The 21,136-nt window shown below is 41.1% G+C and overlaps 1 protein-coding gene and 1 long non-coding RNA gene across 3 annotated transcripts in view; both read left to right on the top strand.

Moving 5' to 3' along the window:
- Positions 1-13,118, top strand: part of hip1 (huntingtin interacting protein 1) — a 52,576-nt gene extending 39,458 nt beyond the window's left edge. For both annotated transcript variants that reach the window (XM_028572964.1, XM_028572965.1), the window contains exons 18-31: positions 1,039-1,233; positions 1,462-1,609; positions 1,730-1,816; positions 4,053-4,160; positions 5,126-5,262; positions 5,384-5,494; positions 6,034-6,092; positions 7,439-7,532; positions 8,229-8,329; positions 8,548-8,653; positions 8,797-8,920; positions 9,114-9,175; positions 10,233-10,350; positions 10,438-13,118. In XM_028572964.1, coding sequence (XP_028428765.1) covers positions 1,039-1,233; positions 1,462-1,609; positions 1,730-1,816; positions 4,053-4,160; positions 5,126-5,262; positions 5,384-5,494; positions 6,034-6,092; positions 7,439-7,532; positions 8,229-8,329; positions 8,548-8,653; positions 8,797-8,920; positions 9,114-9,175; positions 10,233-10,350; positions 10,438-10,448 — 1,461 coding nt within the window. In that variant the 3' untranslated portion in view covers positions 10,449-13,118. The remainder of the gene's footprint in view (positions 1-1,038; positions 1,234-1,461; positions 1,610-1,729; positions 1,817-4,052; positions 4,161-5,125; positions 5,263-5,383; positions 5,495-6,033; positions 6,093-7,438; positions 7,533-8,228; positions 8,330-8,547; positions 8,654-8,796; positions 8,921-9,113; positions 9,176-10,232; positions 10,351-10,437) is intronic.
- Positions 13,119-14,209: 1,091 nt separating this feature from the next.
- Positions 14,210-19,681, top strand: LOC114553214 (uncharacterized). The gene is made up of 3 exons (XR_003692269.1): positions 14,210-14,359; positions 15,730-16,192; positions 19,187-19,681. It is a non-coding gene; the product is annotated as an uncharacterized LOC114553214 (long non-coding RNA).
- The last annotated feature ends 1,455 nt before the right edge of the window (positions 19,682-21,136 follow it).

Below are 21,136 nucleotides of genomic sequence, written 5' to 3'. Positions count from 1 at the left end.
GTAACAGGCGACTAAAGGCATTTCTTTACAAGAAGAGACCATAATCAAAAACAGAAGCCGTAAAATCTTGTCCAAACTACTGCTTTCATAAATGCAGCCGCTTGCTTCCTGCTTCAGTATATCCATGTGAGTTTGTGTCTGCAGCTAGCTCATATTGATCTGCAGGAATATTTTGAAGGGAACTATAAGGGGAGTGACAGTTCAATGAGCCATGAATTCATGTTATACACCCTCACAACCTCAGTGATTGCTCATGACTCCCTCCACCCACAATTTCAGAGGTTTTTCTGCACATGCAGCGTACCTCTCATCCGTCTCTGCCTCCCACTCCTGACATCCTATTTTTGTAGTCACTACTTATCAATTCTGTCAGTCTTTCTGTCCTCCTCCTCCGTCTCTCTAATCTCCACAGTCCTTTTCACACATACCCCACATTTTATCGCTCTTGTCACATGCTTTCAGCTCTCACGAGCTCCTGCCGCACAGTTTACATCCATATTCTTAATTCTGTTTCTCCTTTTATCTCTCAACATTTTTCCCTCTATGTCGGACCTGCTGGGACTTAGGCTGTAAGTCTCACACATGTTTTTCTTACCTGTAGATCATATTCTTGCGCTCACCTCATTTTTGAAGTAGTTAATATTCCAGAAATGTCATTTCACAAACTTCCAGTACACAGGATCTGATGTAACCCTTTACTCCGTTGCCACAGTTCATGTTTGTTGCATTGCAGCCAAGTTGCACAACCACAGCCTCCTAGTGTTCGTTTGATTGTAAACTTGACCTCAACCCAAACCTCTCTGGAGACTGTACGCCTCTCCGCAAACTTAAATGGAGGCAATATTGATATAATCAGTGGCTGAAGATTTTTTTATTGTGAGGTCAGAGTACTGGCATCACATGGTACCACATCCTGATATGTCATGACAGATATGTATTATCCTAACCATGTGTAACCATGTCTTCCTGTGGATTCATTGTGCCTCGAAATCATCAACTTTTTTTATCCCCCCCCATCTTTTTTTTTTGTCCACGCAGTCAAGTGAGGTGCTCGGCGACCAGCTGGTTGCCCTTGAGTCTGAGAAGGCGGAGCTGGTGCAGTCCTTGTCGAAGGTGGAGGCAGAGCTGGCTGCCCGAGGGGAGGAGCTAGAACGAGTACAGAGCTCGCTGGCGACTGAAAGGGAGAGCGGGGTGAAGACGGCAGAAGCCCTGCAGAATCAGCTCAATGAGAAGGTGACACATTGTTATTTTCTCAATTATCTTTCTTAATTAACTTTCTTAATTAGCTGTAATAAATCAAGCCAATGTTTCGGTGGCAATTCAGAGACTCAGCATGTCCAATAAACATCTCAATCTTCACATTTTATGCTCTCTGGCATTTCTAATAAAGGTTGGTGTGATAAGTTCAACCGTGTGTGTGTCTGTGTGTCTGTCTGTGTCTGTGTGTATTTGCATCCACAGGAGAGCAGGGAGCAGTCGTTGGAGAGCCAGCTGGTTACAGCTCGCTGGTCCAGTCTGCAGGGAGCTGTGGAGGAGGCGGAGAAGATCATTCAGGATTCTCTGGCTCAGATAGACGACCCAGTGCACATCAGCTGCACCAGCTCTGCAGGTCAGAGCTGCTGTAATTCAGTGTTGGGATGCAGATTAGCACTGTGTGTTGTAATGTTTGTGTGCATACTCACATGTTTATGTCTTGGCTGCCATGTCTCTCTTTTTGTTATCCCTGCAGACTACCTAGCATCCAGATGTCAGGCCTCTTTAGACTGTATAGACCGACTGCATTCTGCCAGAGAGGCCTTCCTGGCTGACAACACAGGTGAGCGGTTAGAAAGGGATATATTATATGTAAAGATATGCAATTTAGTTAGTTAGTTAGTTAGTTAGTTAGTTAGTTAGTTAGTCTTTATTGTCCAATGGGAAAATTTGTTTTCAAAGTCTGTAAAGGCCCTCACAAATATACATACATACAGTAAACATAGACACCTTCACCCCAAACACCCTATAATGCACAGTTCCCTCCAGTCCGTTCCCCTGGCACCCCTTGTGCGCAGCATATACAACATATAAGTAATACACACACACACACACACACACCAGTCACCGATGGGGAGCTTTATTTAGAGATGATATAGCTCTTACTGTAGCGGCATCGTGAGTGATTGTCCGTGCTTTGCATTTGGTGGCTATGCTGTTGAGGTCTGATAGGTTGGGGGTGGGAAGGCCAATTTATTTATTTGTTTATGCAATCTGGGTGACACGAGTGAGTTTGTTTCTATTGGTGGTAATTAACATGTTGAAAAAGCAGGGGGAACAGTACAGGAGAAAGATTTGTAATAAGCTAGTAAATAATTAGACATTTTAACTGATGTTGTGGTGCCTTTGATTTATTATTTTGCTACTCAACATTTTAATGAATACTGTTGTTACCATCCACAGACTTTAAAATTATAATTTTTAAAGGCTCTGCACACCCAAACAGGTTTTTTTCAGTTATTTGCTGATTAGCTCAAGTTGAAGCTGGGCAAGCTCTGCAGGGAATTGAATGATATCCCCACTTTCTGCGCTAATATATAAATGATAATGAGGTGCTACATACAGTGGTATGCATAAGTTTAGACACCCATGCTAAAGTTGACTAAAAAGAGGAGTAAAAAAATTATCTTTTGGAAATTGATTTCAAAAATCTATTGAAAAAATGAGGAAAAATCCAACCTTTAAGGACACCAATTTTCTTTGTGAATGAATAATGTATCGTAAATAAATTAATTTTCTTCCTTAAAATACAGGGGGCATAAGTATAGACACCACTGTGTTAAATTCCCATAGAGGCAGGCAGATTTTTATTTTTAAAGGCCAGTTATTTCATGGATCCAGGATACTATGCATCCTGATAAAGTTCCCTTGGCCTTTTGGAATTAAAATAGCCCCACACCATCACATATCCTTCACCATACCTAGAGATTGGCATGGATTTATTTCAGTTAGCCTAATAGCTGGTTTAATTTGCATTGATATGGATCTTATTTCAGTTAGCTATTAGGCTAACTGAAATAAAACCATGCCAATCGTGAGATATGGTGAAGGGTATGTGATGATGTGGGGCTATTTTTATTCCAAAGACCAAGGGAACTTTATCAGGATGCATAGTATCCTGGATCCATGAAATAACTGGCCTTTAAAAATAAAAATCTGCCTGCCTCTATGGGAATTTAACATAGGGGTGTCTATATTTATGCCCCCTGTATTTTAAGGAAGAACATTTATTTATTTACGATACATTATTCATTCAAAAAGAAAATTGGTGTCCTTAAAGGCTGGATGTTTCCTCATTTTTTTTAATTAAGGCATTAAGATCAATTTCCAAAAGATGATTTTTTAATTATTATTTTTAGTCAACTTTAGCATGGGTGTCTAAACTTATGCATACCACTGTAACTAAGAAGTGATGGAGGTAGATGTCAATCAGACACAGTCTGTACAGAGAGACCTGAGAAAAGGTCTAAACAGGCAACATAAGAAAACACCTGTGAGGATGTACAACAGGTGGTTGGGGGGCTTTAAAACATGAATCAAAAAAACAGAGTGGGAACCTCCGAGAAAACGTAATGTTAGAGCCAAAGTCAACACCAGGCGATGTCTGTGTTCTGAGAATTGAAAAAACAATGTTCATTTGAAGAGTAATTTCTAACTGAATAATAAGTTTGACCACATGAATCTGAAAAACATTCCAACCATATGCATATGCATATAAAAATACTAGTCAAAAACCTTTTTAGTTAAAAGTTAGTTAAAATTAAAATACATTAAGAGTAAAAACATGAAACAATATAAAATAAAATATATACTGTATTGTGTTTTCAAAGCAGCAATAAAATAGTGATGTAAGACCAATGTCTTATATGTGTGTGTGTGTGTGTGTGTGTGTGTGTGTGTGTGTGTGTGTGTGTGTGTGTGTGTGTGTGTGTGTGTGTGTGTGTGTGTGTTTATGTTGATGTGTTTTTGTGTGAGTGCTAAGAAGCCATTAAGTCCTAAAGATTTAAATTTATTTGTAGGTGTATCTGAGCTGGTACGAGTGGTGACCCAGTGTGGCCACCTGGTGGGAGACACCATCGTTCAGGGTAGTGCCACCTCCCACATGGTGCCTGTGGAGCAAGCTGATGGTAAGTGTGTGTGTGCGTGCGGGCCTGTGTGGGTGTGCGCGTCCATGCATCCGTGTGTGTGTGTGTGTGCGTGTGAGAGATAGAATAGAATAAATTGTAGTCTCCACTTTTCTCCGGCCCAGACATGTACATGTTCTGACATGTCTGTAAGTAGTTCATACTGTACCTTCTCATGTGTTACATATGTACAGTAAGGATAAAATGATTGTCTCTATAATTACATTAATGTTAGTGTGTAATCTTCTTGTATCAGTCCATATATCTGAACGTCCTGGGATTAGAAATAGCTCATGTCTTTCAGCCAAAACATGCATGGGTAAAACAAAGTTGCTGACTTCATTCAGGATTAATGTTTGCAGGATGTTGCTCTCTTGGGAGATGTTAGCAGCCTGGGCAGGTCTAAACATGCCTAAATATAATGGAGCTCTGACCAGCAGTCTTAATACTGCAACAAAGAAACAACATAGAATTAAAACTGGGTTGAACTGAAGCGCCATCTGTAGCTGTAACTCAGAAAATCAATGGACCCTGTGTTTATCCATTGCTGAAACATTTGAATGCAGCATTTGAAAGCCCGCGTACAGTTTGATGCAAATCTGCTGGTTGTCCTGCATCTAAAAAAAACAGGCCAACGGCTGCTGTAGAGGTAGTTTTGGTTTTTCTACCTCCCATTGGAGTGGCTGTTTCATCTGAAGGGATGTCAGTATAATTAACACTGCAGCGGCAGCCTCTAGTGGCACTGATACACATCAGAGTGTACAGAAGAAATACTATGGTATTTTGATATAAAATGGAGTGTAAATGATTTTACAGCATGGTATATGTTTTAAGATTTAAATGTGCATCTATCTATCTATCTATCTATCTATATCAGGAAATCAGACTCATTGGTCTTTTTCTTTCTATGTATGTTTATTTATTTTAATTATATGCGTCCTCCCTGTCCTTGTCTCTGTCGCTGTCAGCCCTCTCAGAGAGTGTGAAGGCGTGTGGGGCCGAAGCTCTGGCTCTGCTGGGCCAGATGAAGCAGCAGGACAGCCTGACTGCAGCAGACAGCAGCAAGCTGAAGGCGGCTCTGGAGGCCATTCTGGCCACCGCAGAGGTCCATACATACAAATCTTCCCCAGAGTTGCTGTATGATCTAGATCGTGATAAAAGGTTAAATATGGTAATGTATGTGCTTTAATACTGACTCAAGTCTGTCTTGTTCTGTCTTTGTTCAGAAACTGCGTCCTCGGGGTTTGGAGCTACAGCAGGGGGAGCTGGGAGATCTAGTGGAGCAGGAAATGGCTGCCACCTCTGCTGCTGTGGAATCGGCAGCTACCAGGATAGAGGTGTGTGTGTGTGTGTGTGTGTGTGTGTGTGTGTGTGTGTGTGTGTGTGTGTGTGTGTGTGTGTGTGTGTGTGTGTGTGTGTGTGTGTGTGTGTGTGTGTGTGTGTGTGTGTGTGTGTGTGTGTGTGTGTGTGTGTGTGTGTGTGTGTGTGTGTGTGTTTTAAGCCGTGGTTATCTGGTGGCAGATGTGTATTTAATGGTGCGTTCTTTTTGTCCACCGAAGTCGATCTACGAGTCGTTTTTCGGAGTTACGAACCGGAAGTTGCAAAAAGAACGCCCCTGAGGTCGTATATACGCCTCGTCAAGTCGTCTGAACTCAGAGGACCCCGAGTTCGTTTTTCGACACGGATGTGACGTCACACTCGAGCTACTAGTCGCAATTACAAGACAAAAAGAATGCACCATAGATGCACATGCTGTGTGAGTGTGCGGCTCTTTGCAAGCTAGGTGAAAACATTGCCCCCTGTTTTCACTTTCAAGAAGTATGAACTTCAAAGTGTCTTTTTTTTGTCTCCAATGTGCCTTTGTGGATCCCAACAGGAAATGCTCAACAAGACCCGAGCAGTTGATACAGGAATCAAGATGGAAGTCAATGAGAGGTAAAGCACAGATTTGAGCTGGAATCCCTTTTTACAGTCACAATAATCGTAGACTTTCTCCAAGGTGAAAAGGTTTATATACAGGATCAAACAAAAACAGTTTAAACCTCACATTAACTGAATATAAATGAGATTCAGGAGGGTGCAAGACGATTTGAACTAGATCTACTAAAATGATCAACCTCATTATGTTACAAGAATATCACATTTTCTTGAAATAGAATTACAGTTGACCCACAAACAAACGTTTATACTTTCTATGGCTTTACATGGTGTCTCTCCTCTCTATACTGTAGCAGTAAGTTGTATTAGGATTAAAGTAGAAACCATAAACTTGAACTATCAGTGACTAGAACGACGACAACAACAACCATCTCTGCGTTGAAAGACAAAATGCCTAAAAAATATGAAGATTGAGGAACCGATTCATCTGTTATAGATACAGCACTGAACTGGAAGAAGGTATAGAGTTGATTACCAACAAGGCAGCACAACAGTCGCATGATATTTCATTGAAGTTGCAGACGGTCACACACTGAGGGCTGACGTGCAAAGAATTTCATCCGTTCAGCCACAAAGCCGATGCAAACTGTGAAGCCTGAAGCCAGTGTGACACGTAATGTTTGTCTGCTGTTTTTTTTCCGTACATCCAAACCTCAACCTTCAGTGTGCATTCTGTAGTTTTTATACCGGTAATGTCATTCCAATTTCGCTGGAGCAGCTCCACAAGCTATTATCATATCATAGATATCTTACATCAAATATGGTGCAACTAACTAAGCTCAAGGAAGTTCAGAAATCTCTTGATTACATTATTGTGCAGAAGCTTGACATCAGTGGTGGTTCTGCCGCATCAGGCACATGACTCTTCACTAAACCATCCAAGGCTACAGAAGTATCAGTTCAGATCTAGGGTTTAGATTTTGCTGCTTTTGTCTCATGCTGATGTTAACGTGCATGCCATCTAGTAGTTGGGTTTGTATCTTTTCATGTTTACTTATCCAGTTTGTGTAATAAGTCTCTTTGTGTGCAAATGAAGCCGATTAAGTTGTTTTCTCAATAACTGCTGCACCAGTGCTGCCGTGAGAGATACTTATGAAAAGAAACGTTCAACTACTGCAGCTACAACTACTACATTGAGGATTCAGGTCAGTGGTGCATTGGCCATGCAATAACTAGACTGTGGGGAAACTTAACTGCTATTTCCAAATAGTGAGGAAGCTGATTTCTGTGTTTTGAGCTCCATCTTTCAAAATGTGTCTAGTTGGATGAAATGGAGAGATTGTAGCGGCTGTAGAGTTTCAGCGCGTCAGTGTTTGTGTCCTCTGCTCTGTCGCCCCCTGCAGGATTTTGGCCTCCTGCACAGAGCTGATGCGGGCGATCAAGCAGCTCGTTCTGTCTTCCAAGAATCTGCAAAAGGACATCGTGGAGAGTGGCAGGGTGAGTTGACAGTGAGAAATTATTAATAGATTTCTCACGAGATATTCAGCATCATTTCTCTAACTCCAACATCTAACTTCTCCACACTGACTGATTAGAACATGCAACTTTACAGTTTTTTGAATTGTGATATATTTCATATTCACAAATGCTAATTTTCACTAAGGTCTGTTGTATGTGAATTTAGTTTATGGTTCAACATTTTTTAAAAAAAAAAAAACAAAACTGAATATGCAACTGTGAAAAAAAATGCCTTGATACCTAGAATAATATTAGGCTCTGCTGACATTATAATGCAGACACACCCTAAAACAAAAGCTGGCCGTATATGTTGCAGGGTTTCGTATTTGATGTCGACGATTAGTCGATGGTTCCAGCTTCTCCAATGGGATGATTAGCTGCCTTTCCTGCTTTGTATTGAATTAGAGTATACTGAATAGCTTTTGGTTTTGAACTGTTGGTCAGACAATATGTCGCCTTGGACTCTGAGATATTGTGATGGCCATTTTTTATTCTTTAATAGACTAAATGATCCATTGATTAATCAAGAAAATAATTGCTTGGTTAATGAATAATTTAAAACTAATCATAAGTTGCAGCCCCTGCGCTCATGCCTGTGAGTTTAAGAAGTGTGTCATGAAACATAATAATAATAATAATAATAATAATAACAATATTTCCTTGTTTGTCCACCAGGGGGCAGCCTCCATGAAGGAATTTTATGCCAAGAACTCCCGCTGGACTGAGGGCCTGATCTCTGCCTCCAAAGCAGTGGGATGGGGCGCCACGGTCATGGTGTAAGTATCAGTCCTCCCTCCTGAGTGTTTTCTACTGACTACAGAGTATGAAAGTGCTTTACGAGTGCTGTGAGTCCGATAGATGAGGCCCTAATGAGGGAATAAATAAAGAAAAAAACGTAAATCAGGTTTCAAGCATGGAAGGTTATTCATAAATGAGGTGCTTCTCACTGTGTTGTGAACAAAGTGGTCTTAACATCAACATGGTGTCATTCCAGAGACGCTGCTGATCTGGTGGTGCAGGGCAAAGGGAAGTTTGAGGAGTTGATGGTGTGTTCACATGAAATAGCTGCCAGCACAGCCCAGCTAGTGGCTGCCTCTAAGGTAATCAAAGAATACATTGTTTGGATTCTCTCTGGGTCTAAATGGTGCAAGTCGTTTGGTGTTTGCTGAGCCAATAGAGTTTTTAAAGGGATGCAAGTTGTAGATCTCATGTCTCTTGTCTTGTTGCTGTCCTCCCTCTCCAGGTAAAAGCAGACAAAGACAGCGGCAACCTGCACCGCCTACAGCAGGCATCCCGAGGCGTCACGCAGGCCACCGCAGCTGTCGTGGCCTCCACCAAGTCTGGGAAGTCCCAGATTGAAGAAACAGGTGAGAGAATCACGTTGACTGGAAAGTTGAAATTGTTAGTTTCACAATTATTTTTTTAGTTTTATGTTTAAGCTTTATTTGATCACAAGATGTCCAGCTGCTATCTTTTTTATTTCTTAGTTTGAGTGAGTTCAAAGCTAAGTTGTAAAAAAAAAAAAAAAAAACTCAATAGTAATTTGTTGTTTGTATCCAGATACAATGGACTTCTCCAGCATGACTCTCACCCAGATCAAACGACAAGAGATGGATGCACAGGTAAGCAGCAAAGTTATCTATCATAATAAGCTGCATAGCTGAGTTAAATCTTAAAAAATATATTGTCACCATCGGGCGGAAACCTACTTACGTTACTTTTCAGGAAAACGAAAAAAAAACAACAACAACATTTTATTAAGCTATTTACCTCAGAAGAAATCGCTTCATCACTGTTTTACCTTCAACTCTGCTGTGTGAACACTTCATTCAAGATGGAGGCGGAGTGGAGTTATGTTTAGTAGGTTTGGCTGACCGTTTGAGGATTCAATGGAGCTGTGAGATTTAGTCACACGCTCTTTTTTAACACTTTTCATTGGTTAAATAGTTGTAAAACCAACAGACAGATGTAAAGGGTAACCAATAGTGTTGATTTATGAAGGAAAAAATGACAAAATATGGAGATACGATGATTTAATAATTTGTAAGGACTATGATATGCAAGTTTGAATGACAATTTAAATTAATAAAGTTTCCACATTAGACTCTGAAGGTGTATTGTTATTGTGTGTGTCCATTGAGAAGCCGAATATCAGACCCATATGAACACTTCACTCTGTGTTGCGGCTCTGCTTCCCCCCCAACACTGAAAGAAAAACAGAAATTTCTGGACCTGCTCATACACACGGCCCATTGTTGTAAAGTCACAGAGTACCTCTGTTTGAAGTGTATTTTTAGGAGTTTTTATCTTAAAAAATACAAAAAAAAAAAAAAACTGTGTAAATAATGGTTGTTTAACTGGTCTTTAGAAAGCATAACCAGCAAGATTTTTTATTTACCACTGCTCTGTCTAATTTAATTTAGCCTGGATGACATGTTTGTGTTTAAAAAAATAAAATAAAATAAAATAAAAAAGTCTAATATCAAAAGTGGCCTGTAGCTAGACAGCTAGCTTGATCATAGGCAAAAACATAAAATTATGACGTTCATCAAGTATCTTGAATGATAAAAATAATGATCTGTTTAGGATTTTAGATTTTCCAAGGTTTGCGATAGGCAATGAGAGGTTTCAGGGAAATGACGAGGGTTTGTCCTTTGTCCTTTGTCTGTGTTTCCTCAGGTCCTGGTTCTGGAGCTGGAGACTCGTCTCCAGAAGGAGCGAGAGCGTCTCGGCGAGCTGAGGAAGAAACATTACGAGCTGGCTGGGGTAGCGGAGGGTTGGGGCGAGCAAGAAGAGGGTAAGGACAACCACTGCACTATAAATATACCCAAAATATTTTACAGTTAAAATGACTCAAATGGGCCTGTCTCCTTGTTCTCCATAGGCACAGGTTGAGACCTGCTTCCCCCTCCTCTCCCAGAAGACCGGCTTCTGTCTGCCTCTTTCTATTTATACACTACTCACTGTCTTGTTTTCTTCTCTCTTTTGTGTTCGTTTGTTATCTAAGCCAAATTGAAAGGTGCTTCTTTTTTAAACCTGCTTCTCCATCCGTGTCCAAAAGCTTCCACAAAGGACAGCACCCAGGGCTCAGCAACGGGGGGGTGGGGGTGGGGAGTCCAAGGGAGGTACAAATGGATATAAGGAGTGGTGTTCATGGTCTCACCCCCCCACGCCCCCACCCCCGCCTCTACCCTAGGACTGTGTTGGTGAAAAGCAGTTGAAGTGAAGAGGACTCATTCTACCGAGTATTTATTGTCTTTTTCCCCCCGGTTTTTAATAACGGCGCTTTGTCAAGGAGTCACAGCGGAGAGGCTACGAGCACAAGTTCTACTCGAGACATCCCAGGATGCACTACACAAGGGCCAAACTTTCAGCATCAAGAGGGGAGATCAGTGACAGTTCTTGCCCTACGCCAGCCCCAAAATCATGTCTCTGTGTCACATATAGCATCATATAGATGGCATGCATGCTCTCCTACTAAGCCTGAGCTGCTCTTTATTGGTCTTTATCGCCCTCCCAAGTTTCTTCCTATTCTTTTCCCACTGTGAGTTATCACCATATTAAGTCCATACCGCTTAACTGGCTGGTTTACTGGACTTTCTGCCTTTCAACTCTCCACCATTGTAACGACCGCGACTGTTAACTCGAGTCAACACCCTTTTTTATTTTATTGTTTTTTTAAAAGAGGCTTGCATGGAAAATTTGAAAACCGCTCCAAACTGGGGAGTACTTTCAAAACAGGAATGTAGCAGCGTTTGTTTTCTCTCAACAGTCTTCTCCCTGTGAGCTTTGAGACTGCCAACTACTTCATGCCACATCGTCAGAGGTAGCAGTGCATCATGGGTAGGACTGATGAGAGAGAATCTGTTGCTGAAACATTAAAGACATGGGGTCATTTTTCTCATTTCCCTTTTTTTTTATTTTTTTTATTAGTTAAAGGTAGGAAAGGGGGCCGTGGGATGAAAACCCCTTTTTTTATATAATAAAAAGCAACAACAGTTCAATTCTTGTAGATAAAAAGAAAAAGTTGGTAAATAAAGTTTAAGACCCTTATCGGTGCATATTTTTACAAACGTCAGCGATCAAGCAGCACTACGACAAATTTGTCAGAGGTAGCAGCTCTGGAGGTGCAGCTGGGATCCAGTCACATAATGAACTGCTAACGGCGTTGCCTTCTGACAGACGGCTATCCAAGCAGTTCTCTCGGTTACTTCCTCGAGACGTCATGACTCTGCCAACAGGACCACCGTGCTCCCGGGGAGGATGATAAACTGTTGAGGTTTTTTTTTCAGGAGACAAGCCTGCCAGCTCAGTCAGAGAAAATCTGCAGGAGCAACTAAAGGAAATCCTTAAAAGTGTCAGTTTTGGGACATTTCAAGCTGCACAAACCTTTATTCATTCACGTGATCCTGCCTCTTCAAATACCCTGGAGGACTGATGGTTGACTGCAGTTTTATAAAATACTAACTCTGCATTTCCAGGACCACAATGGACTTTGAAGTATACAGCACACAGTGACTGCAGTGTTTTCAATAGCTTCCTAAAGACCAAGTAGCTGTGTATATAAACTACTGTACAAGCCTTCTTTTGTTGAAAATAATCTTTTGCTTTCTTTTAATCTAAAAACATTCAATAGCATTACCTTTTTAATTTTTGCATCTCTCCAAGTATGGTTTCGGTTTATTTGAATAAGGGTTACAAAATAGTGCACATTAATGCCACAGGAGAGAGAGGTTATTTAACAGAATTCCCTACTGAGACTGCCAGTGGACTCTGTGAGCAGACTGATCATGCCTTTGTGTAAACCATGAGATTAGTAGGCCTCTGTTTTTTAACCCAACACCTTGTTTTCATACTTCGTTTTGACCCTCTGCTTCACCTGTGTATCTAAAAAGGAAAAAAAAAAAAAAAGTTGTGACACTGGTTTATTTAACAGACCTGGGTCAAATAGTATTTGCCAATAATTCTTAAAGACTAGTTGTAAACCACTTGCAGAAGCAGATGCAAGAAAAGTGTTTTATTAGTCAGACTTTGAAATACGGTAATTTCCCCATCTGACACCATGCATCTGCTGCTCCAAGCAGGTTATAAAACAAAACAAACAAAGTGTTATTTGCAGTACTGTTGGGTCCTGGTCTTTGTATTTAATAATGATTTTAGCTGTGTTCGGTCACTTCTTCCACACCTGGGTAGCTGAATTAAATGGAAATTGGAATATAAAACAAGAAAAGATAGATCCACTTTTTACAGTATTTCAAATGTCTCAAAAGAGGAATTGAACGCACCTTGAGTGATGTTTGGTTGTATTTTTGCCCACATGTTCTTTATTAACCTCTCTCTCTCTCTCTCTCTCTCTCTCTCTGTCTCCTCTCTCTCTTGGATCTGTGTCTGTAGTCATACCAGCTCAGCCAGCCTTTCAAACTGCCTCACACTGTAGTCAAAGAGAAACAAATACTCACATAGCAACATTGAAATATGTCTTTGTATGAAATACTAAAACTATGTTGGTGGGTTTGTTTTTATTTTTTCAGTTTTTAAAATAAAAAATCAACTCGTTAATACAGACCCAAATGTGACTGTGGTTTTTATGATGTTAGACAAAGCAGCTACAGTCAAAAGATCATGAAATGTAATTAGTGAAGAGGCTGAGATGATGAAACAAGTTATTTCTAGATAACTCGGCTAGGAGAGAGCACAGTTATGTCTCTGGCCTTTCACCTGTTTTCTATTTTTCCTTTAGTATTATTCTTGGAAAAGTTGGATAATCACTGATTGATAAATTGCTTTAGCCACTGTTATATTAATCCTCTTACCTGATGATGCAACACTTAATGAAAAAACCTCCAGGAATTCCAAGAAAATTAATGAATGTTGCATTTTTTTTTGGAGGAGATAATATGTACGTTTATGTGATTAATGCAAATGTTTTCTTAGTGCAGAATACAATAAGGTTCTTGTTTGTTTATGTGTGAGCAAGAAAAGTGGCTTGGGAACTTTTACAGGGGCAATAACCTCACATCTACATCTACATCAGAGCTAAAATTCTAATGCACCCTATTGATTTTTTTGGGAGGGTAAGATTGTTTCCAGTAAAAGCATTGACTAGTGCAATTCAAAGTGCTTTGTTGGCATTCAATTCAAAATAAAATATTGTCAAATGAGAGACAGAAAAAAAAAATTAACTTTGTAGAAAGTGTGTTGCTGCTGCAACTCCAACCTGCCTGCTCTTCCTACAGTAAAAATAACAAAACCAAATACCCCGCACACGCAGCTAGGTTAGAGGCATTGAGGAAATGAATCGGCGTAATCTGAAACCACTGTGCTGAGATTACAGAAATCCCTAATCTGGGCTGCTCCAGGATCAACCACATCTTCTGATAAGAGTCTTATTTCCTCGTTTCTGCAGTGCGAAGGACTCCCACTGAGACAGTAACTGGTTTTCTTTTTTCTTTTTTTTAATGCTCATCTTGAATAGTGGGTTGATTTATTTAGAACATTGTATTGTTGACACAAAATATGAATTACAGACTGGACAGGTGGCCTGCAGGAATGTGTTCCTCCCTGACAGTTAACGAGCCACACCTGCTGTCCGGTCCAGGCAGACCAGGTGTGCCTCGTTAGCCACCAGCGAGTACCCTAAACGTGCAGGACTCCAGTCATTTTTTTGCGGTTTAGTAAATCCAGTGAGGCAACAGTGTTTGAACAACAAGATGCAGAGATGAGATGCAGACAGCTGATGACACATGATATTTGAGGATAAATCAAATCTTACTTCCCTAATCTAGAGGCTCTCGGGTAGTTGCCAGGTGAGTGTAATTAATGGTTAACATCCTAGTAGAGTAGAAAACTATAAGTAGGTAGGGTCTGGGTAGATAGATAGTCAACAGGTCTGGGGTATCTTAAAGGTTGAGAGGTGTTCAATCAATCAGTTTGTCTGATTAGACAGTAGGGCTGGGCGATAGGGAGAAAATCAGATATCAGATATTCTTGACCAAATACCTCTTATCGAGGCAATATTCTAGGGTTGACAATTGTTGCTTTAACAAAATATCTTCACACTTAGATTTTCTTCACACTTAATCATCAGTAATGTAGACATAATGACTAAGTGGGGAAAAGGCAAATAATATAACAGCTAGAAGAGTCTGGTAAATTCAAAAAAGTACATCACTTTACTGTAATGCAGCCTTTAAAACCAGGAAAAGACAACACTTATGTCATATCACGATATCCAAAATCTAAGACAATATCTACTCTCATACCACGATATGGATATAATATCGATATATTGCCCAGCCCTATTAGACAGGTTCATGTTGATGGTGGGTAGAGATACGCTGGGATTTCTTTTTAAATGAGTGAGCGTTGTTGTTTAACTATCTAACTTAAATGACTCCAGACTAAGTGCACAAATATTATCTAGACCAAAAGATTTCCCATGATTTTCACTACTACTGGTTCTCCACTTTTCTGTCAGATCTTGGTATTACTCCATGCCCACATTCAGCAGTGAGCTGGCTACCTCTGCTTCTTCTTTTTTTAAATGTAGTACAGTATGCAGTGGTGTTGTCTTGCTTCGTGCTGCTGTTTTGACACATGGTAATGTGGTGGGCGTTGCTTGTGGAAGACTGAGCTGAACTATTTATAGTCTCTGCAGTCCTGAGCTGGGCTACAGCAGGTCTCCTGGCAGCAGCAGAGTCTGTTTGTCTCCCCTCTGCTCTCCAGCAAAAGCAGGATCCAACAGGGGTTAGCCAGCCTCACATACTGTATATAGATGCTTTAAATCAGCAGGTACACTGACAGGAAAAGGCTGATTGTTCAAAGTCACTTGTGTGGAAAGAAATTTCCAGCAGGCTGCAAAGCACGAGCTTCATTATGAATGTGTGCACAACATCTGATCTGTTCTTTGCTGCTGAAACAGCATATACAACACATAGACAGCTCATGTAATAATATGTAAAATATTGTATGATCCACAACAGAAATATGGCCTCAAACATAACTAGTTGTTGAAATCTAGAATTAGGCTTACAGGAAACAACCTGCAAAATGTGTGCCAAAATTGGCTTTTACTTTTTTTTCTGATTAGACAGGTTTTGTTTACATATATCTGTGAAGATTCATATGTGTTATTTATTTCATTAATGTGTTGTACTAATGGCAGCTTCATCCCCAGGACCAAATAGAGTTCCATACCAGTCATATAAAAAAAGCTTGATGTCTTATGGTTCCTGTGAAGGTGGTATAGAAGAGGCAAACCATCCCAAAAGCATGGAAGAGCAGGGTGAGTGTTAATCCTCAAGGAAAAAGATGCCTCGAACATCGACCAATTACGGCAAATCAATCTCCTGAATGTTAAAGGGAAGAGCTTCTTTAGCATTGTTGCTCAAAGGATGACAACCTACCTGAAACAGAACAATTGTATTGACACGTCGGTACAGAAAGCTGGAATACCAGGCTTCTCGGGATGCTTAGAACACACAAGCATGATATGGCATTAAATCCAGACTGCAAAGAGGGAAGGAAAAGATCTGCCCTTCTTATTCCTGGACCTAGCCAATGCTTTTGGGTCCGTCCCCCATTCTCTCCTCTGGACAGCCTTCAAGTTCTTCCAGATGCCAACGACCACCACAAACCTGGTAAGAAACTGCTTCCAAGATCTGCAATTCTGCCTCACAACATCAGAATGCACAACATCATGGCATTTATTGGAAGTGGGAATGATGGCCATGTATTTAAGCTCAATTTATTTAAAGGCCCTAATGTTAGATGGGCACAATGGGTCTGCTGACTAAAACTATGTTAATCTCCATCCTATCAAGGCCTTTCTGTCCATAATCAAGTCCATCAAATCTTTTCATCTAAAAGAAAAAAAAAATCTGTAATTGCATACAGATGATTTCAAACGGTTTACAATTAAAACAATAAATGAATATATAAGTAGGTTGTGTTCTGGAATAATAATTAAAAAAAATAAACGTTTACGTCGCATGATTTTTTTTTTTTTTTTTTTCTGTGGTCAAGACATCCAATGTTGCATTTGTCAGCAGCCATCCTGACCCCTCACACTCTGTCACAACAAAATAACAGCGGCCAGTGTTGTGCCTGAACGCGTTCATTGAACGATAGTTCATGAACTTGTTCATATTTTGGGCGAACGTAAACTGAACGTAGGCCTACTGTATTACTGCCTGATGAACGTTATTGTGAACTCGTTCATTCTGGTGTCTGTGAACGGCAGGATCTCTCAGTTTAACTTCGTTTAATAGGGTGCCAGATTTCTATAGAGCCTTCCAGGCGAAAATCCGGCTAAAACACACCGTAAACAAGCCTTAATATGTAGCGGAAAAAACACCCAATCTGGCAACACCAGCCACCAGTGTCGCACCGCCGCATGTGTCATCAAAGCAAAAAGCAGCATGGAGGATTCTTATATAGCTTGCTGTCTATGCATGGAGGCGACAAAGCAGCAAGGAGGCGTCATATGATCATTTAAACGAGTTTTATGACAAGGTCGATGAGGATGGGAAAAATCTTACATTGCCCGCCGGCTTTCAATAGTGATGTGCGATACCACTTAATTCCTATTCGATCCGATACCAAGACTTTCAAAAAGAAAATCCGCACTTCAGTCACATCCACAGCAAACCTGAAACGGCACATTGAACTGAAACAACTATGAACTAGTTAATTTTTGGAACTGTGAACTTAGTTGTAGTATGAACTTAACTAGTTCATTTAAAAAATTGTGAACTGAACTTTGAACTAGTTTATGTAGGCTAGAAAGTGAACTTTCCCAACACTGACAGCAGAGTATAAGCTTACTTTCTCCAAATCTATAACCTAAATTATAAAGTTTGGGCTCTAACATCCAGCATGCTGAGTCTCATTCCCACCAATTGTATTTTATTATAGTTTCACAAATAAAGATATTGTATAGGTATATACCTCGTCTTGAAAACATTGTTTTCTTCTTGATAGTAGCTACACAATGTGGATGGCTTGCAGGTACAGAGATGAAGTGTCATTGGGTTTCTGAGCAGGATTCAGGGCCACATTGATTTACACTGCACTTCAGTTTTATTCACCTTCTTACCCATTTATAAGGATCAAGTTGGACTTTGATCCCAGCTGAATTATACACACAGATACACATTTCACCAATGCAGAGTTACTGGTGAATTAGACTGGACTGAAGGAGGTGTTTTCATTAGAATTAATTACCTTTTCTTCAGCATCTGTATCCCTGGAAACATCTGATGATGTTGTCATGGAGATAAGGTACAGGTGCAACCCATGAGACTCAGATGGTGGACGTGTTTCTGAGACAAAAACAAAACATTTTAGTTGTCTCACACTCAAAGGCAGCAGTTTTAGTTGTATGCCTACCAAGTCAAATGATTATTTACTGTATAATGGACCAAGAAAAGGCTGTATGGTTTACCCAATTAGCTATATAACTAAAAATGTTTAGGTTTAGAGGGCAGTTTGCTTGGGTTAATCCTTGATTCAAAAAGGAGAGAAACTCTTTCATTTGTTTCCCAGAGGCCTGTACTACGAAGCAAGATTTGGCGTTACCGAGGTAACTTCAGGTTCAACCCAGGGTTTTCTGTACCACGACGGTGGATCACTTGTTACCGGGTTCAATCTCCGTGATTAACTTATGCTGAACACATAATGTGCTCGGGAGCATGTTATGTTGGAGATTAGAAATCAACCAACCCAGGACAGGACTCAATAATGTTGTTTTTTTCGTGTGGTGATTACGAATTTTAAAGCAATGTATTTCAATGGGAAGCATATTTCGTGATCACAGAACGATTACGGTAGCGAGTAGGCCTAGTATTGATAAGGCGAAAGTCCACGCAGAGCGATTGGTCGGTGGTGGATGGGTCAAACAACACAGGACTTTCACCTCGGAGACCAGGGATCGCGCCCCGCGAGTGGCGGCCCGTCCTGTTGTGGCCGGCGTGTGGCGCTTCATTTCCCCGTTGTTGTGTCCCCCAGAGCAGGTTCGAAAATCGTGACCTGTACACGTTAAAAAATTGTGAAGTGATAGGGATGATAGGGAAGTGAAACTGATGAATGTGATTTACACATAAGCGTTGGTTGTTGTTTTTGTTTTTTTGCCAGCTTTCCTTCCTGTTTTAGGAAGTAGCGACTGTATTGCTTTTTGCCTGTAAAACCGTGTCCGTGTTCTTCATATGTAGGCTATGCAGAATTATAGTTTGCTCTTCAAATGTAAAATATGTGTCTCTGGTAGATGTTTGTGATTGGTCATGCTGTGCAAACACCGCCTCTTTTATGTGAATGTCGCTGGATTGGGAAACCCTGGGTTGATTGAACTAGTAGTTGTTAACCAGCGTCGTGACACAGCTTATGTGGGACCGTAATCACCAAAATCAATCCAGGGCATGTTGATCTTGATTCGTAGTAGGCCTACAGGCCTCTGGTGTGCACAAGCTTTGTTTTCTACAGCTTACCACAGCTTCAAAAAAAAACTGGGCCATTCCATCAAACACGCAACTTGCTCAACAGAAGGAGCTTCTGTCCTGATTGGGAATATTAGAAAATCCTTAAAAGACATAATGAAGTAGGCAAAACGTGACCTATATTCTGTTCACTCTTTATAGATAACTTGGTGACCTCCCATAAATCTCCTGGTGGATCTTGGGCATGTCCTGAGCCCAGCTGCAGAGGAATTCACCTGAAAGGAACAACCTTTCTATTGTAAAACCGTCTGAATGCTTTTACTGTTTATGGGAAGGTTTATCTAAATAGGAGGGCCTGAACAGCAAAGTGTCATCACTCAGGCCGCCCTCACTGAGAGCCTCTGAATGCATTGTTTTGTGCTTGCCTTGCACATTGCTCTCCAATGAGGCCGGCCTCAGCCCGCTTTTGAGTGCCTGATACAGATATGAGGTCATGGGCTGAGGAAAAAGCCTCTCCCTCTTTGCTGAGGCCTGTGGGTACTTCGACCCGAGTAAACAAACAAGCAGGAGGCACTGCTTCCCTAAGAGGGCCAATGATTCTCCTCAAAAAGAAGCAAGAGCCACAAAGGCAGCTTTTAGCCGCTGGTGCAGACGATCCCCCGGGAGACGCTTTGTGGCTTCATAATGATCATCAATATCTGGTGCCACTTAGGTGTATAACAGAAGCTTTTAAAAGTGTTGGAATCATTTTTATTTACTGAAAATACACAAAAAGGTTATTCAGCGCTCTCATGAAGCAGAAGGTTGTTGCTCTTTGTGCTACCAGTCAACAGACTTCAAGAAGAATTATTAAAGCTATAGTGCGTAGTTTCTGTCTCCCCCATGAGGAATTCTAAGTAATGACAACAACAATGTCGTTGCATCCACATTACACAAGCCTTCTGTTATCGCCCGCTCCCACCCTTCCTCGCTACAGAAACTTGTAGCCAAGTGGGACACGGAGGAGTGTGTGTGTGTGTGTGTGTGTGTGTGTGTGTGTGTGTGTGTGTGTGTGTGTGTGTGTGTGTGTGTGTGTGTGTGTGTGTGTGTGTGTGTTTTATCCTTATGTAAATGTCTAGGTCACATAGGGTAACAAATCACATTGGTTGTTGTGTGTCCTGCTTTGCCAATTTTGCACATCAAATTTAATCATTAGGCTACACATGTATAGTAATCCAGACAGTCAGGCCCTGCCCTACTTTTGCATCTGACAGAGAGACAGAGGCACAGACGTAAACATAGACATCAACACGAATAGGCGGTCCGGTCAATCAAAGAGACCGAGGAGGGGTGGGCATGGCAGACCCAGACTGTGTATGACACCAACTTCTGCTCTGCTTTAGGGAAAAAAAGCAAGACGGGGTTGCTAGGAGACCTCACCCAATGAAAACACAGCACCATCTGCTGCAGTGAGATTTGGAGTGGGTTAGCCAAGTCGGACAGAGAGAGAGGGAAATCAGCACAGGAGGATCATTGCAAACACTACAACAGGGAGAGACGGGAGGACAGAGGGAGAAGGGAATAAAAGATGATTAAAGATTTAAGAGTGAAGGGAAGTGGGAATTAGGAGAAGGGAGAACAGGGAGAACAGGGAGGGAGGGAAGGAGGAAAGTAAGCATGGCGAGAAGCTTGATTAATGTATGAGTAACAGGTGTGACTCTTCTACCCACTCATAACCCTCCTGCGCGTGCACACACACAGACATGCACACATCTTCAAAACCATTTTCACAGAAAACACCTTGAGCATCATCTTGACATCACTTTCTGTATGAAGGTGAGATGTAATAAACGCTGGTGGGTGCGAAACCAAGTGGCTGATGTGGATTTTAGTAACCGATGATGCACTTGTTACCATGGGGACAATAAAATGTGACCATCATGAATCACAGTTCAGTTGCAGCAGGCTTTGTGCCCACGTTATCTCACATCAAGTCACACACCAACCAAATGACTAGTGTGCAGAAGCTGTACTTGCACCTATCATCTACAATAACAAAAAACCCTAACCCTAACATAGGGCCTAATTTTGAGAACATTCTTAAATGTGGGAACATAGGGCTGTGGGAACATAGGGCTGACCCCATCTCTGTTACAGACAAGGCTGCAAAGA

Source organism: Perca flavescens, chromosome 3 (genome assembly GCF_004354835.1).
Source record: "Perca flavescens isolate YP-PL-M2 chromosome 3, PFLA_1.0, whole genome shotgun sequence".
Lineage (NCBI taxonomy): Eukaryota > Metazoa > Chordata > Actinopteri > Perciformes > Percidae > Perca > Perca flavescens.
Note: the sequence above shows the minus strand (reverse complement) of the source record. Positions and strands in the feature narration are given on the sequence as shown.